Here is an 18,420-nt window from a genome sequence, read left to right on the forward strand (position 1 = left end):
AAAAAGATGGCATATATTTGTAGAAAAAACCGATAAATTTGTCGGATCGCTATATTTACTGTTTGCTTAACTATATGTTTAACCTACGCAAAGGTACGCCGTTACGCTCTCCTATATAAACGTGTGGAAGCAAAACGACTCGCAATCTGTTGTCCGTTGAGGGATTTTTTGTCGTTAAATAAGACCAATCGGAATGAAAACTCCTCTATCTTTCTATTCGTCTTCGCCTTTCCCTGCCTACAACTATTATCAGTGTTCTCAAATCGAAAGACTCACTCCAAATTGTCCAACCAGGTTTGGTTGGTAGGGAGCGTTACCTCAAGCGGTATGTATTGTATAATATCTATTTTCTCTTGTCTTTTTTCCGCTTTTCACTTTGTGAGCAAAAGGAATAGTATTTAAATGTCTTTTTCCTCAATCTTTTTTTATCATTTTGTTACAAAAAAGTCTTATGCGTACTTAATTTCTTTTAGCGATACTAAAATTAGAATGTTTCGTTTATTGTTTATTCAGTATGGAACGTTTGCAAGTGTTTCCATGCGAGAAGGTACGTGGTTTTGTTTTTTAGTTTAGTTTTGTTTTATTTTAGGTCAAACAAAGTTCAAACAAAGCTTCGTAGTCGTTTGTAATGCACCAAAACTTGATTATTATTCTTCATTTCAATCTCAACCTCTTCCGATATGAGTTGTGCGTGTCTTTTAATGTTAATTTTAACATCGTTGCGTACGATCAAGCATTGATGGGTTTCTAGCACTTTGTAAAATATCATTGTTTGTGTTCTAGCGTCTAGTGAGAAAACATAAGATCATACAGCAAATAACTTCTCCTGCCAAAGTTCCGCGGCTGTTTTTTTGCTCATTTTGATGGTGCTTTAAAATTAAATCAAATGCATTAATACGAATGTAAAACCATTGCCGAATAGAAAGGTGCACAAACTAACGTTTCTAGTGGATTCACTTACAAACTAAACTCCAAGGGTTGCTTCGTGAGTGCCGGAGGAGGAGGTCGATGTACTACTGTGTTCAAAATTTAAGTTGGCATTGTTTTTCTTCGATTATTGTGGAATATTACCGGAACGTCGTGGGATGTTTGTGTAACGCTATCTGCCAAACGAGGCCCAAATTGTGACAAGACAACTCTTGGCTCTTGCACCACGACACTGCACTTCTTCTTCGTGACCAATTTGCCCCATATACTCTAATCATATCGATCAATCATCATCATACGTTGGCATAAGTGCACGGGATGGCTTAGCAGGCGGTGGAATTAGTTTGGAAGAATAAATAAAAAATATGAAAAAAAACATGTAACTGCAATGCTACTTAATTTTTTGAACACAGTATGTACGGATAAATAATTTATATAAGAACATGCCTTTGCAGGCAACCTCCAAACCGCGCACTAGAGCACAAACGCATCGGAATAATGCAGGCAGAATGTTTCGAAGCAAGCTTTTTTCATTAGCACTCGAAAAAACGATCTTAATATAAAAAAGAAACTAACTATTTTTAATAAAGATAAATGTAAATGTGTATACATACGATTACATTACATTAATGCAAGAGAATTCTTGAATCGTACATTCTTCCTAAAATGAATTAAGTTCTTTAGCAAAAGTAAGTAGAAATAAGTAGACAAAAGCCAGCAAAACGACTCGTTAGCTAAGGAAGAGCCTGGGAGTTCAATCCGTTCCTCCTTTCCTTCCCGTTTGATGTAACAATTTGATTATCATCATAATCATCACTTTCTCGCGAGTTCCATTCGTGTTTTTCTCTTCTTCCCCTCTTTCTGTAGTTCATTTAAAAGTTATAGAAAAAATATCTATCTAGCTTTCCTTAGTTGCTATTATTGCTTATCAGAAAAACGAACAAAAAAAAAGTTGAGCGAGAAAAAGAGAGTCATTCCGTTCCGAGGCAAACGAGTGTGAGAGAAGAGAACAAAGCTTCACTCCATTGCGATGAATCACTCAGTTACATAAAATAACCGTATTTCAAACGGCGGTTCCAGGTTGGGTTTTTAAATATTCATTCGTTTTGGTCGTTTTACGTAAAACAAGAAAGATAAAAGCAGTAAAAAGTGTTCTTCTCATCATGCTGGATGAGTGGATAGGATAGGATAGAGTTCAGACTTCTTTTAGTACGAATCCGATTCGTAATACTTTTTCCCTGCTTTAAGATGTGAATCTCAACCGAGTTGAAGCTTATCGTGCGCCACGCTTTGCCGGTTAAACAAACATGGCCCTTCCGCGGTGGGGAATAAAAAAATGGTTCAACAGCTCAATGAGAAGCCTCGAAGGTAACACCATTCTTGTAGTTGCTACGCCGATTCCGTTGCTTTACAAAGCGTGCATCGAGGTTTATGCTGCCTTCGCTGTAGTCCTCGTCCTGGTCGTCGTCGTTGTCGTCGTTGTCGTCATCGTCGTCATCGTCGTCGGCCATGCCTTCGGAGCAGGAGGATGACTGAGGTGTCATTGAGCGTCGTCGTCGTCGCTTACGTTTTGAACCGTTCTTGCCGTGCTGCTGCTGTTGCTTTCGACTCTGCGGTTCCTGCTTAAGCTTCAGCGGAGCCTCCTCCACGGTGTCATCCGACTTGCCGATCCCGGCCGCAACTCCAACGCGTCGAGTCTTGCCGCTACCACCGTCGCCGCCTTCACCCTTCTCCACCTTGGCCGCCATCCGGCGCATCTTCTTCTGCTGGCAGTGAAAGATGTGCTTCGAGATGGCGCTCTTGTTCTTAAAGGGACGTCCACAAAAGTCGCACACCACCTCGATACCGTCCAGTTCGTGTAACCGAGCGTGCTTGGAGTAGTTGCTCGGATCGGTAAACGCCTTCCCGCACACCTCGCACTGGTATGGCCGTACGCCCATGTGGCGGTACGTATGCGCCCGGTACTGGTCCTTCCGGGCGAACACTTTCCCGCAAACTTCGCACGTAATGCCCTCGAAACCGGGCTGCTGCTTCAGGTGCATCGTCTTGTGACGCTTCAGATCGTACGAGCGCTCAAAGTCCTTGCCGCACTGGTCGCAAGCGTGCGGCTTCGGCAGGGCCACGTCCGCGTTGTGGCGGCGCACGTGCTTGTAGAGGTCCCCGGACGAGATGAACGCGAACGTGCAGTTGGGGAACGGGCACTTGAACGGCCGGTGCCCGGTGTGGATGCGTACGTGGCGCGTCAGGTCACCCGTCTGCACGAACGTGCGGCCACAGTGTTCGCAGGAGCGCCGCTTAATCGCGGCATGTACCGTCGACAGGTGCTCTTTGATGGCGGGAATGTCCGTGAACTGACCATCGCAGATGGTACACTTGAAGAGCATCGAACCACCACCAGCGGTAGCGGCCGTGTCTGGTTCTAGTACGATCACTTTCGCCTCCTCGAATGGAGACAGCTTTTCCGGATCTCCCTCGTACGGATCGTACGGTTCGTAGCGTTCCTGTTTCGTTTGCGGCTTCGTTTCCAATGGCGAGGCCGAATCGCCGTCGGCAGCCATTAAAGAATTCTGCTGGGAAGCTTCTACCGCTACGTTCGACTCTGGCATAGCGTCGTCGTCTTGTCGCAGGTTACCGAATTGAGTTCTCGGTTGCTGCTGCTGCTCTACCTTGATCTCCTTTTTACAGACACCATTCTGCTGAACCGTGGTCGATTGCTTTTTACTCGAACTCGCCACCACCACCTCTACTGCCATTCGCTTTCCACTTCCTCCTTCTTCACTCGAGATCATCGATTTACTTCGTTTACGCGACGATGAAGGTGCCAAGGGGGAGAGTACTTCCTTTTTGGATACCTTAGTCCCCCGGTGGTGTTCGGACATTTTATCCTTCGATGAGGCACTGTCGTCTGCCTTCGCAGCTTCGGCTTCCGTTGCGCCATTTATCTCACTGCCGCTGGGGACCACTTCCGCACCGCTTGCTTGTGTTACTTCTGACGTTGAAACCTCTCCACCCATTCCACTCGCTACCAACGACGATAATAGCTGTACGGTTTGGCTTAGATCCAGCTCGTGCGCGTTCATCAAATGCTTCCGGTACCAAGCCTCCGTTTTGAACGACATATCACACTTACAGCATTGAATCTCATCCCCGAAGGAAAGTGCAACCGATTGGGCAACTTCAGCGGCTTCGGCCGCTTCCTTCGCTTTGGCCGATGGCTTCCGGGCCGTCCGTACCGCGCGCTTTTTCAACCCTTTGAGCGGCTGTTGCTCGTCGTCGTCATCCTCCTCCTCTTCCTCATCCCCCAATAACTCTTCATTTTTACGATCCCGAGTCCCGTGCTGTGCCAACGGTGGTTTCGGCACCAACGAACCCGAACGACGCTTTTTCCCGTTTTCGCTTGTTTCCTTCTCCTTACTGGTTGGGATCTTTTCACGATCTTCCTCACTGATCGCGCTCATGCTGGACTTTGGACGACCACGGGTTGGATGCTTCTTTGCCGTCGTCATCGAATCGCTTACCGACTCGATACCGCTGTCACAACCGGGAGATGATTCTTTCACCGCCTCTTTCTCAACAGCAGAGCTGGTCTCCAGCTGCTCTCCAACGTTGACGACAACAATCGCCGAGCGCTCTTCCAGGACGGATTCGGTTTCCTCTCCTCCACTGCTCGTTACTACTCCACCCGTGCCCTTGGCCTTCAGCGACGCCGGCGATCGCACTTTAATCTCCTTCGGTACGTTCGTCGCTTTACCTCCTTTGCCGTTCGAAAGACTTTTACCCTCAACATCACCACCATCACCGATTGTGGTTTCTTCATTCGCTTCAGTCTTCTTTTGAGTCTGCTCCTCGCTGACGATGGTAGCTGCTGCTGCTGCTGCTGCATCCTCTACGTTTCGGGTTCGTTTGCTCTTCGGCTTGAACAGTGCCGACACGGATATGTAGGATTTTGCCGACGACGGTGCACCATTTGATGCCGCAGTTTTGCCGGATACTGCTTCCGGAGAGGGAGATATTTTCGGCACCTTCGGCGGACGTCCACGGCCGCGTTTAGGAGGTGGAGGTGGTATTTCCAGATGTGTAGCTAAAACGACAGTACGGCACGTTAATCAATTAATCATCGACGAGAAATCATCAATGTGGTAAGCGTAGTAGTCACAATAAAATAGAGTAGCTAAGCCTTTCCAATAAGATGTTTTTATAACTCGGTAAACAGATCACAGATGGCAGAGAAATTAAATAAACTACACAACAAAAGCCGGTACACAGTAGGCCAAACCAGAAACAAATTCCATTAACTTTGTGCGGAGTAATTATTTAAGAAAAATACAAATGAGGGAATGTTTTTTACACTGTTATTTTGATGCAGCATCCAAATACGAGTTTGGGGACCCAAGAACTCAACAAAAAAGTGAGTACACAGCACAATATTTGAGGATACAAAAATTTAATTGTGACCGTGTTAATTGATTCATCTGTGGTTGATTACAAATTGACCAGCATTGTTTGATTCCAAAATAGTCCGGAAAGAAGCTTCTTTGTAGAAGAAATCGAATTTCATCTGATTGCGCTGAGATGAAACAAAAAGCTGCTATTATGTTACGGTTTTATTGAGCATGTACCAAAATGCAGAACCTTGAGTGGTTTAGCAATGGAAGTACAAGAGCCGCGCTGAATACTTTGCAAGAATCGGCCGTTTGATTTATCAACAGTCCTATTCAGTGTTAATTTAGAAGTTGCAAAATCTACTCAAATTCCAACGAGGATTTTATTCCATTATGGCGGGCTCGTGATAGCCGAGCTGTACCTCCGGTAGAATATCGGCCCATCGGCATGACCGAAGACGGTCGTTACGCCAAGTAGAAGAAGAAAAGTTTTCTTTTTTTTAAATCGTTTTTTTATTGCTGTACTTAGTTTTGAAAGTCCTACTCTGAAAGATAGGTTAAATTCACGGAGACGTATTTCAGAAAAATAACAGCAAGACTATAATCATGAATGGAAAATGTTCCACATACAGTAATTATAATTTCAATTATGTCAACCAAACAAGTGCCCGGGTCTACTGTACATAAAACAGTAAAAAAGATTAATATTAACTTACTTTATTTGTTTGGTGTGCAAATCGAAAATTTTCGTTTAATACCAAAATTTTGTTTATACCACATTTAACTAGCAATCGTGCATTATTGATAGCGCAACCAATTATTTTTGGTGTGCCTACCCAATGAAATATTTAAAAAAAATCAATATATTTTGGAAACGACGACCAATGGAGCAGCATGGTTGTTCACTCATGGGGCGAAGAAAACCGCTTCATCCGAACATTGCAGGGACTTACGGTAATTCGATGGAAAGCGAACAACAAACCGTTCCGTGCCGTAGCATAATCTCGCTGGACAATATATTGTACGAAAAAAAGTTTTATTTAAAGTCTCCAAACATGACGGCACACATCAGCGGCAACCGAGTGGGCACCACCACTCCGGTACAAGCCACCAGGCAGCTCCATCGCACACATACATGTAGCTCAATGCTCGGCTGCTGCCTGCGACTGGCATTGTATGATGACGAGATGACGCGTAAAAGGGAAACGAACCGTTCCAAGGGCATTGCGGTGCTACGGTGGTGTGGGTAAGCAGCTTGTGTACACCGCCATCTGAAGCAAGTTTGGCGGATGTGGCGTAGAGAACGTAAAAATGACAAAGAACAGAACAGAGTCATACACGAGCCAACAAAGCCGGCAACGCTGTTATGCGGCTTGGTTTAGGAAATCATTCAAGACGAAACAAACCTGATGCATTCGTTCGACAGAAAGAGAGAGAAGGAGAGTATGTGGGCAATATAGATGGAACCATTGTTTATGCTTGATGAAATTATTTTCCAACAAAATTACTAACCCGTAACATTAGATGATGGTGACGCATCGGGCAATACTTCCGCCGCGGCGACCTGCTGAAGCGCTTTGTGTTCAACTGTTGCTGCTGGTGCTGCTGGTTCCGTTCCAACTACCGACTGGATATCATCGGCAGGATCATGGTCCGCTGCGTTCAAGTTCGCCGCCGCCGCCGTTACTACCTGCTGTTCGATTAGTTCTTGTTGTACGACATTAGTGGAACTTGCTTGATCCTTTGCTAATTTCATCAGCTCAGTAGATATTATTACCGCCGCTGTCGTACTGATATCCTCCTCCAGCAGCGTTTGGGTTGCGCTGGTATTGGTTATAACGCCGGCGACTGTCGTAATAGCAGCGTCGCACGATGCGCCGCCATTACTCGTAGGAACAGAACCGACCGCTGCGGTTGAGGAATCTTCCGCAACGGCTGCCACGTTAACCAGCAATGGTTTCTCTTCTACCAGCATCGTCGTCTCCTGCAGCAGATCGCTGTTGGCCTCGTTCGAGAGAGCGTGGTTCGCATCGTCGACACGTTCGGGTGCCGCGTCCGGCTCTTGCTTGATTGTCGTGAGGATATGCGGTGGCGGTGGTGCTGATACCGGAACTGGGACCGCTGCTGTTGCTGTCGCAGTTGCGGCGGTCACAGCCGGTGGTTGATGCTTGGAAGCCGGTGCTGCCGCTACCGCTATCGGCTGCGGTGGTGAACGGAGCACTGACACGCGATTAATGGCGTTAGCGGATCTATTATTATCGTCCCTAAGCGAGGCAACCGGCACAACAGTAAGATGGGCGCCAGAGATTGGAGGAACTGCCGGAGCCGGTGTGTTATACGGAACAACCAAAGATGCCCGCTTTGAGCCTATGTTGGCGTTGTTCGTGGGAGCAATAGTGGATGTGACTGCTCGGGCGAAATTCAACATCGGTGCCTGCTTGATGCATAGCGATTGCTGAGACTGAGCAGGCTTCATCGTTGCCGGTAACGAAGATGAGGACAGCGATTCCTTCTGTCGCGGAGGAATTTGTTGATATTGTTGTTGTTGTATTTGCTGCTGTTGCTGTTGGTGTTGTTGTTGCTGTTGCTGCTGCTGCAGCAGCTGCTGATTCGGTTGTTGTTGCAGCTGTTGCATTTGCATCTGTTGCCGCTGTAAAAGCACCGCCTGCTGATGCGTTAAAACCGACTGGCGCTTGTTGGCTGACGACGACGGTTTGCTTTGACGGTGAGTGGATTGCACCACCGGTGGAACAGGTTGCTGCTGCACACTCACCGTCAGCTGCAGCTCGGTTAATTGTTGCTGCCGCTGCTGGTGGCGCAGTTGAGATTCTTTCAGCTTCTGCACATGCTGCAGTAGGCTTTGCTCTTTCAGCTTGAGCTGCTGCTGCTGCTTTAAAGCTCGCTGTTGCTGCTGTAGCTGCATCATTTTAGCTCTTTCCAGCTGCTGTTGCTTCTCGATCTGCTGCTGGTATTGTTGTTGTTGCTGCCGTATATGCTCATGCAGCTTTTGCTGCCTTTTCTGCTGCAGCTGCTCTTGTAGTAACTGTTGTTGTTGTTGTTGTTGTTGCTGCTGTTGCCGCTGCTGCTGCTGCTCTTGTAGTTGCTGTTGTTTCTGTTGCTGCTTGAGGAACATTGGCAAGGATTGGCTCTTCGCCCGGCCACCGACTGGCTCGAGCGTGACGATCGCCCGTTCCTCCTGGTACCGTTCGCGTGCTCGTACACCCTCACCACTTCCTCGGATGGTCACATTTTCTTCTTTCGCTCCATTTCGGCCACCATCTTTGCCTAGGCTCGGAGGGTTGCTGGCAACTGCTTGTTGAGATGCGTTAACGCTACCACCACCACCATCCCCCTTGTCGACTATTTCGACCGGACCAACGTACAACGTTTGCACCCCATCGTCAAACTGAATCGTTATTTCGCTCAAATCGTCTTCCACCTCGTCCGGAAGGCAGCTGGGAGCTGGAGGTACCGACGGTAGGATCGGGGACTTGTGTACCGCGGCCGACTGAGGTGCATGCCTATTGGCGGCCGGGTGACGTGCAACGTTGTTTGTCGATGTTTTATCATAATAACCATAGCCACCGGTTGGAACGCCAGCCGAAAGTCTTTGATGTGGGTGGTGCGTATGACGATGATGAGTTTGTGGGGCCGCATTTTTAGGTGCCGCGGCCGTCGCGGGCGTTCTCCAGTTTAGAGTGGCCATATCGCGGATCCGACGACACGCTCAACTACACGCGACGTTTGGAGAACCGTACGTTGGACGGAATAAATAACAACCGATGATTTCGGCGTCGTCTTTTACTTTTGTCTTAGATTCCCGTTAATAAAATGTCAACTATTAAATAAAAATGCAGCTATTTCGTCTTTGGCCCGGCCGTCTAACAAGTATCGCATTTCCAAGTGCGAAAGCAGCCCACGCACAACGATGGCGGCGTGCGTATGGTCATGAACGCTATTATTCGTTTTGTTTATCTCGCGGCGCGCTGCAGCCTGCGTTCGTGGGTGTGTATGTGTTTGTGCGAAGCAGAAAGAATCGCGCACGACGCGCACCACACCAGCCTACTTTTGCAACATTACTACTTCGCAGTAAAAGCCCACGACGACGCGACTGGGCGAGGTAAAATAGGAATGGGATGTCGAAAGAACCACAAAGAGACTGGATTTTATGTTGCCGCTTCTGCTACACCGCTAGCTTCTATGCTTCGCCCGCCTGGAGCCTGCAGTTCCCGTTGTTATGATCGGAACGAGTTGTTTCAAACCGATCATTCGTTCTTCTCCCATGCGATGGGAGTCTCTTTTCTGCAACCCTTTTTTCAGGCGGTCTTTGCGGTCGTGAGGGTTTCTTTCGTACGAGGGAAAAAACCACCAACAGCCGACGAAGACGACCACGAAGGCAACGGTCTCTCTTTCTTTGTCGTTCTTTCTATGCTCGAACGCGCACCTCTTGGTTGCTTTCTTTGAACCGTGTCTTTCGTGGAGGTGCACACCCCTACACTTCACGGGGTGTTACTGCCTTTCTTCTTTTCCACCGGAGACTGAACTGGTATCACACTCGTAAACGACGCGCGCTACTACAATTTTCGTTGGTCTTGTCGGGACACTTTTCTTCAGGCACGCGACTGACGCGCGCCGCACACAAGAAGCAACGGCAATATTTCATCAGCCAATTTTTTAGCAGTTGTTTCAACTTCGACGTCTTCCGATCACAGTTTTACCCGCCTGCCGATGCCATACGTAAACGAAAACATGTTTCATAAAATTGAGGCTCTCACATTCAAAACAGGCTACGCCGCACAGTGCGGGAACAAAAATGTCGGAATGTGTATGTGTGTGTATGTATGTGCGGATTGACTTTTTAGGATGGTTGTTTTTCCTTTTCTTTGCTTTTTTTTCATGTCACGTCGAACAATACATTTCCACCTTATTTCAACACACTTAACGGTTTACCCGGAAAAACGCTCATTTCAACTAGCTAAAATGATGTGGCGACTATTCGTCATACTGCGATTCGCATTGGAAGTGGGCAATAAATGAATAAAAAAAAACACACAGCGTCAAGCGGAATGTGTCACATTTTGGATTATTTTGGACGCACGCTGGGCATGCGAGCCCAGCTCACTACGAAATCCATAATTCCTTCTGGCATACAGTTGGGCCGAACCCGCACTTTTGACACCACGCATCAACTAAACGGAACGGAATGTGTTGGCGAGCGGAAAACTAAAGGGCGAAACGGAAACTAAAACGGAAAACGCGTCACGCGAAAAGAAACACACGACGCACTACGGCACGGCGTCAGAGCATTCGTACGACTGAAGCTGCTAGCAGCGAAAGAAAAGCAACAGGTTTGTGAGCGTTTCGAGTTTCGTCCGAAGTTTCGCGTCATGCGAGAAAGAGAGCTAGTACTAGCTAAGTGTCACACACGCACACCAACGTAAGATGGCGGCTAGTAAATGCCGTTATTTTATGCTATTTACCTGCAATGTGGACTTTGCTTGCAAGATCTAAAACGTTGAGCAAGCAAAAATTTTCACCAAAATGGGAAATAAATTCAAATGCTTTCTTCGCTTGCGGCCTATTTGGTCGTGTTATTTGGCTGGTGAAAGTGAGATGGCATGCGTCGATGTGAAAGCTATACCACGAAGCAGCAATTTAACGCGAGAGAAAGCATATGACACAGCCGTGTGAGTGAGTGGGACGACTTTATTTTCGCTTGTCCAGAAGCGTCACATTTTGACAGCAGCCAAACTGGCGAAAATTTAAGCAAACTCGGAGCGAAACCACTTGCAGATTCATTTAAAAATACCGTTACGCTTTACCATTAATTTAATGAACTCGTTTTAACGCTCTTTGTTGCATTTGTTTGACTTATGACGATTGAATAAATAGAATAATAAAATAAAAAATATTCTTCGTATATTAAATCATTCAATTGGCAATGCAATCGCTAAACGGTCTTGGCATGAGATCCTCATAAATTATAAAATCTTTTGTTTTTATACATCATCCAAATTTATCGTGTAGCATAAACAAGGATATTGTAATTATATTGACGTGTCGTTTTCGGTGCTCGTCGACAATTTTAATAAATCAACTTTTACTATATAACCCGAACTAAAATCAACTTTTATTATGTAATTTTTGCAAAATTCTTTATGACCTCAATAAAAGTAATAGAACATGATCAAAGATCCTACCCTTGTGGCAAGATTTACTTTCCTTACACATTTTCAATGTATGTATCATGTTTTCTTGCGCATATTTTCCCGCTTCGGTTCGGTAACAAAAAAAGAGTGATAACAGCAGGGAAGTAATAGGACAAAAACAAATTTATTTTAAAGAAACTATAGGCACTACAAAGACGATATAAAAGCACATAAAGTAAAGCAGTTTTGATTGCTAGTTATATTGTTTAAAAAAGAAGACGAATGGAAGTTTAAACTAAGAGAAACTAAAATAGCAAACATAACTAAAGTGCATGCGCTCTTGGCCTTAACTTTAAATTGAACATTCGAAGGTGTAAGTACTCTTTGGTGAACCAAAACGTAACCTTATGGTGATTTATTGCGAAAGTGTCTGGAAAACGGCCAAAACGCCCGGAATGAACTTCAATTGTTCGCTCGCTTTCATTCAATTTTGTATATGTTTTTTTATTTGGTCAACATTGTATGATCGGACAATGAGTCTAGAAGAATTTGTTTGTTTACACAAATTTACACCTTCCTGTTAATATTGTCTATACGAATAGACCGGACTAAATTCTACGCACCCTTACATAAAGAAAAGAAATTTAATGTTTAAAAATGGAGAAATCCCTTTGATTCTCAAACAGACGTGAAGTTAATTTTTAGTTCCATTTCACTCAAAATTTGACTCGACCTTTATGATCGACAGATCGTTGAGAAACGATTCGGCCTCCTCGTCCCTTAATTCTGGCTGCAGCTTGAGATCAGCAAGCGAAGATGCTGAGCTACGTCCTCCGAGTCGCAATGATGACGAAGAACCAACTAGTCGCCCTTGTTCCGACAACAGACGCTCCGGATGAAATTCGTCCCCGTCGTTAGGGTGGTGGGACGATCGTGGCTCTCGATCAACCAGCATTTCCTGGTCATGCTCATCCTCCATATGCTGCCGGTACTGGGTACGATCGCTGAAAATCTGGGAACACTCTTGACACTGGATGAGCTGCACCTTCCGGTTTGGATCGTCGGTCGGCTTTCGGTGGGACTTCAGGTGAATGTTCAGTTGCTTCAGTTCGAGAAATTTCGCCGAACAGATACGGCACTTGAAAATTATGGATCCGTGCCCGCCAGGTTGCACGTTCTGCGACGAATGTATTAGCTGATGCTTCTGCAATGTACCGCGGTACCCGAATCGGTAATGGCAAACTTTACATGCGTACGGTTTCGATTTGTCGTGATTTTTTCGCATGTGCATCGACAAGTAGCACTTGTAGGAAAACGTCTTGTGACACAGCTCGCACCGAAGGGGGGTCAATTTATCCCCCTGGGATCCATTGTCGGCTCCGGGTTGCATGTTGCTGCTATCATTTTCGTGATCGAGGGATTCTGAGTCTCCAGTATCTAAAAACAGAAAAAAGCACGTTGTGTTTAATGGGCGCATTAAAATAAAATTTTGTACGAATCTGTAATTAGATAAAATTAATCATGAAATAAAACAAATAAGAAACAAATCCAATCGATCGTAAAAATCTTTCATATCGGCTGAATAGAATAAAAACATTACTAATACTAAAGATTTCTTTGCAGACGACTAGCGCTTGCGCTACAAAATATTAGAGATACTTTTTGTAATAAACCTAAAAAAATACGGTATGCATTGCAGAAGCACACAGCAAAGATGGGAACATTATGCATCACACATACATGCGCATTGTTTAAAGTACCGTATGTAACAAAACATCGTATGCAGCCCTGTTTTCTAATCGATTTATCGTAATGGAACTATAATAAAAAAATTACATGTTTCATCAAATTTTAACAGATCCACAATTTTAAAAATTGTTTGAGTAACTGATCTTTTAAACTAACCTACTTTTAACGTATCCATCGATCAGAATAACTTCAATCACATTGTTAAATTATTTTTCAAATATTATATTTTTTTGAATATGTATGTGTATATACACATTCAAACACATGCAATTAATTTGCTGGATTGTATGTCTGATTTTATATATTATTACGTCTATTGTTATCATATAATACTTTAGGCAACATATTGAACAAAAACTTTCGAAACATCCAAATTTATGATTTTAATATGTTTAGCATTGAACTTATCAAGCAAAACGAAACTGTAAAAGTTGACGCTTCGTAAAAATCTAAATTTATATGACCCAAATTTAAGCGCAATATGAAACAGTACAATCGAACAACATGAGGTTCGAAAAAACAAAATATCTAGAAGTAACAATCAATACAAGAATAAACAACTGGCGTACGGGTCAGCCACTTCTCGTAGAAAGGTTTTCTGCACGTCGCAGATGCCAAAGTCAGCAATAAAACATGTGTGCATTACTTGTTACATTTGCTAACTTGCCATAGACCATTCGTGATCGGCAGGAAATGGTGGTGAAAAGGAGAAGGGAAAGGAAAATGAAACAAAACATTTGCTAAAGATACGCTGGGAAGGGCCATGAAGACGAAATAAGAAACAAAAACTTATCGGTATGTTCTACGAGAAGGAATACACACAACTGCGAGTGAAACTGGTTTTAAGTTACTACTGGCATGTACAAAAAGGGCCAAGGGATAGAATTGTGGTGCCATGTGGTCAAATTGATGGAATCGAAATATGTCCACACCAGCATAATGGCACATTTGAGAAGCAGAAACAAAAAGGTAAAAACTAATAGGCAATTCTATTGCTCGTGCCGCACTGCTGGGGCAGCACACGGTTACGGTCATGTAAATATTGAAAAGCAAAACTAAATTTCAGAAAATAAAATACAATTTTACTGCTATAAAGCATACAAAACCATACAGCACACTTATGCAGAAGAGAACACACAAGCAAAGCATTTTATCTACTGCTAGCCCATTTTTTTTCACTCGCGCTGGTAGTTGTTGCAATAGCACGTCAACGCACCGCTTACTGGGGAAGATAACGTGCACAAACATCTTCCAACGATTGAAAAACGAGTTGGCAATGATGAGGTTTGCAACAGAAAAACACGATGCTCCGATATGTATTACATGTAATATGGATAAATTGAATCAAACAATTATTGAGTGGAATGTGTTAAGTTACTCCAAGTTTCTCATTTTCCTTCAACTATAAATGGGCAGTTTAGTGCTATTCTTAACATTTATGTTCATGTTAAACAACTGACAAATGCAATAAAAGATAAAAGAATGAAGAACACGTAAACCATCAAACATGTGGAGAGAAATTTGTAATACATAGTAGAAAAACGTGACTAATATCGATTACTAAAAGAATCCAGTGAAGATATTACAATTGAAGGATTCTACATTGAATTACTTCAATTCAAGCTTCAATTAGAAAACAATTGGCATAACGAACCAGTGAGTTACAATATTAAAAGTAATGCTGCAACTTTACTGCAATAGAACATACTTCGTATGTGTCTCTATCATGCAATGATGCTGATCGACAATTACGACTGCAGTGCTGTTATAATATTTAACAAATACTCACATTCCATCGATGTTTCCGTTGACGACTTGCTGCTTTGTTTAACGGAACCGTTCAAGAGTCGCACATTCAAGCCGGGTTTTGCTGTCAGCCGTGGTAAGAATGGCTTCATGGATCTGCCAGGAACCTTGTTTCCGCCAACATTCCCACGCCCCATCTTGGGCGATACAATGTCGACGTTCAGTTTGGGGTGCGCGTCCTTCTGGTGCTTTTTTAGCAGCTCCCGTTTGTCGAACTCCTTCTCGCAGATAATGCACATGAACGCAATGTCACTCTTGGGTGCTTCCTCCTGTTGCGGGATCACTGCAGAAGGGCCCGCCGACGTTGTATCGGAATTGTTGTTCACACTCGTAGCACTGTTGTTGTTGGTATTGCTGCTATTTGTTGTGGTACCGGCTTTGGCGACCGGTACTAACCCAAGTACGAACGGTTCCAGAACGTGGTTGGACTTATCGACAATCTCGGGTGAGAGTGGCGGAAGGGGCGGCACGTTCAGTTTCATCTGCTGCTGAAGCTCTTGTTTTACCAGCTTCTCGAGATCGAGCCGCTTTTCCTTTTCCTTCTCGGCCGCCAGTAGCTCGTGCATCTTCATGTGTGTATTTAGCACGGTTTCGCGCTCGAACGATTTGTTGCAGATGATGCACGTGTAGTCGGTCTTCTCGCGATCGTCGGACCGCTGGCCGCCGCTGCTCGGCATTTGATACACCTGATGGACCTTCTTCATGTGCATTGTGCGTGCCCGTTTGCCCGGGAACATTTCTTCGCACCGATCACACCCATACCACCCGCTGGTGGTGTCCGGTCCGGGAGATTCCCCGGTCGACGGTGACTTTGATTCGTGCACTTTGGCGTGCTGGGTCAACTGCGGTCTAGTTGCGAACCGGTACAGGCACACGTCGCACTTGAATGGACGATTATGTGCGACATGTACGTTCTTGTGGCGCTTGAAACGCACATTCGAGTTAAAAACCTTTCGACAGATCGGACACGTATACGTTACCTCGCCGTTACTGCCGTGCGGTGACTTTATGACATCTCCTTGCTTGATCTGACCAACGCCGTGCGTCATGATATTATGCCGAACCAACCGATGGTGGCTAGTCAGAGTGCAGAAGCACACTTCGCACTTGAACGGTTTGGCCGGATTGTGCTTCTGGATAATATGCATGCGGCACTGGCTCTTGTAGGCAAATTCTTGCTTGCACAGGCCGCACACGTGATTGTTCGTGGTCGTATCTAATTCATAGTGCTCCTCAAAGAATGCTTCCAATGACTCCTGATTCGGATCGTCCTTCGATTCGTCTACTCCACCAGCGAACGACTGGTCGGTTCGATCCTCTGCGTCACCTTCTATCGTTGTATCTACCGCAGCATCATCAAGGGTGTCCGTAGTCTCGTTGATTTTACTTTCACTCAAAGAGTCTTCAAACGCATCGTCGGGTATTTCTTTCTTTACGCGGTCCAAATTGATCTTTTTCCCTGTCTGCTCCAACTGTTGATTGTCAACCATGCTACTGAACGGTCTTTTCAAACTTGTTGTTACTACCTCTGACGGCAACGGCCCGTCGTTTCCCGTTCTCTCATCCTGCACGTCGAGTACGCCTTGTCTTAGCTGATCATCACTCGCCAGGGTTGTCTCGTACAGATCGTACGCTGACAGCAGCTTCCACTTGCAGTTGCGGCAGATCTGCTCCGGTAGGCCCGGAACCTTTTCGCGCTCATTCAATGGCCGACAGACGGATAGCAGCATCGCGTACAGCGTCTTCTGATCGTACTCCGGCACGGTACTGTGAATGGAAATCATGTGCTGGCGGGTGGACAAACAAACCCGACAGATCACAACCATCCCTGTTGTCGTAGCTGCTGCTACTGCTGCTACTGCTGCTGGACGATCCAACTCCAGTGCTGGTTCCTCCGGGAGGTCCATTTCTAGCACTACAATTGTCAGCTGGTAAACAATAACAACGCAAAAACAGCGCAAAAACGGAGGAAACAAAAAACAGGCAGGAAAACACTAATCCTATGCAGAACACGGAACTCCGGATCTAGCTACAGACCTATGATACGGGGAACAATATTGGGAGTTCGTTGTCAGCACAGCCTTGATAGTTGAACCGTCTTTTTTTCGCTATATTATTCCGTCCGTCAAGTAGACGATGAGTTTGGCTACTACGAGCACCAGCGCGTTGTCACGCAGTGCGCAAACAAATCCCATGGAAAACGCACACACACACACTGATAAAGTGATGCCTGCGAAAGATTGCCCGGTTGACGCCAAATGACAGCTCACCCTGATTTCCAAAAATCTTTTCCCGATTGACAGCAATTTAATTTTTTTGCTGCTATCATGTAGTTCTAGCAAGAGTCCTAGCAATCTGCCATGGAAAAACTTGCTGTAACTACATGACAGCTGTAAAAATTTGATTTTTTGTCAACCGGGTTTACTTCTTCCATACTTTACGCAATGATCCCCATACTTTACGCAACAGGGAACCAAGTCTCACAAGCCCTTAACGGGCAGGCATGACCAACAGGTCGTTACGCCAAGAAGAAGAAGAAGAAGAAGAAGGTAAGAAAAAAGTAACAAACGTATGAAAATGATGGAAATCTAGGTGTTTCAAATCAGTAATATCCAAACTTCATTTACTTTTGGGAATGGACTGGAAAATGCCAAGTTACTCGGGCTCCACACTACAGCGCGACGTCGCCTGACAGGCGCTGAACTCCATGCAAAAAAAAATCTAGCGCGACTCACGCGACATCGCGCAAGGTTTTTTTTATAAGGAGTTCAGCTCCTGCCAGGCGACGTCGCGCTGTAGTGTGGACTCCGAGGTAGTGTGGACCCCGAGTTAGAGAATGCGTTGAATGATAGCTGGATTGCAGACGCTAAAAAGAATAGGATCGTTCTGGGACGGCACGTTCACTGCAGGGGCCGGCTATTTACACTACACAAAGTCGGGAAACATCATGATCACAAACATCCGATGTCTTGAAAGTTGAAAGAAAGGAAATGTTTTGATTTCTCCGCAGCATCCTGCGGGTAGAAGAAAATATCACATTAATAAAATATACCATATGAACACACCCATACGTGAACTACTCTCACTCACACCACCAAGCAAACCAATGCGAAGGTGTGTGGCAATACATGTGGCGATCCGTCAAAAATGCAATTGCTGCTAAATTGCTGGTATTCTTGCTGCAACTACATAACAGCCGCAAAAAAAAAGAATTTCTGTCAGCCGGGTGTGCTTACGTTTACAACACTCGGTTTACCGTTTCAAATGAGATTCAATCTCATTTTGCTTCGAAAGCTCGATTTGCAACAGATGGACCATGTGGGAGTTTGAGGTTAATAAAACGATAGCTGAAAACTAGTTGGGGTTGCTTTTCTGAACGTATTCTATCCCCAAGGTAATGTGTTTTT

At 45.0% G+C, this 18,420-nt stretch overlaps 2 protein-coding genes across 3 annotated transcripts; both read right to left on the reverse strand.

The window, feature by feature from the left end:
• Positions 1-27: 27 nt before the first annotated feature.
• Positions 28-10,564, reverse strand: LOC131259518 (uncharacterized). The gene is made up of 2 exons (XM_058261022.1): positions 6,822-10,564; positions 28-5,008 (listed from the first exon to the last, which is right to left on the reverse strand). The coding sequence occupies exons 1-2, from the start codon at positions 9,013-9,015 to the stop codon at positions 2,277-2,279; spliced, it is 4,926 nt and encodes a 1,641-aa protein (XP_058117005.1). The 5' UTR covers positions 9,016-10,564; the 3' UTR covers positions 28-2,276.
• Positions 10,565-11,665: 1,101 nt separating this feature from the next.
• On the reverse strand, positions 11,666-17,156 carry LOC131259526 (zinc finger protein 808-like). Of its 2 annotated transcripts, XM_058261034.1 has the most exons (3): positions 17,051-17,156; positions 14,997-16,941; positions 11,666-12,895 (listed from the first exon to the last, which is right to left on the reverse strand). In XM_058261034.1, exons 2-3 carry the CDS (start codon positions 16,918-16,920, stop codon positions 12,171-12,173), a joined length of 2,649 nt encoding a protein of 882 aa, XP_058117017.1. In that variant the 5' UTR covers positions 16,921-16,941; positions 17,051-17,156; the 3' UTR covers positions 11,666-12,170. The 2 variants fall into 2 exon arrangements, with proteins under 2 accessions (XP_058117017.1, XP_058117016.1); XM_058261033.1 differs by having other exon boundaries at positions 14,997-17,134.
• Between the last annotated feature and the right edge of the window lie 1,264 nt (positions 17,157-18,420).

Source organism: Anopheles coustani, chromosome 3 (assembly GCF_943734705.1).
Source record: "Anopheles coustani chromosome 3, idAnoCousDA_361_x.2, whole genome shotgun sequence".
NCBI lineage: Eukaryota > Metazoa > Arthropoda > Insecta > Diptera > Culicidae > Anopheles > Anopheles coustani.

Coding starts and splice junctions, on each gene's coding strand:
- LOC131259518 (XM_058261022.1), bottom strand. CDS start 9,015: ATGGCCACTCTAAACTGGAGAACGCCCGCGACGGCCGCGGCACCTAAA. Junction 5,009..6,821: donor ACCATCATCTAATGTTACGG/GTTAGTAATTTT, acceptor CTGTCGTTTTAG/CTACACATCTGGAAATACCA.
- LOC131259526 (XM_058261034.1), bottom strand. CDS start 16,920: ATGGACCTCCCGGAGGAACCAGCACTGGAGTTGGATCGTCCAGCAGCA. Junction 12,896..14,996: donor AACGGAAACATCGATGGAAT/GTGAGTATTTGT, acceptor TTCTGTTTTTAG/ATACTGGAGACTCAGAATCC.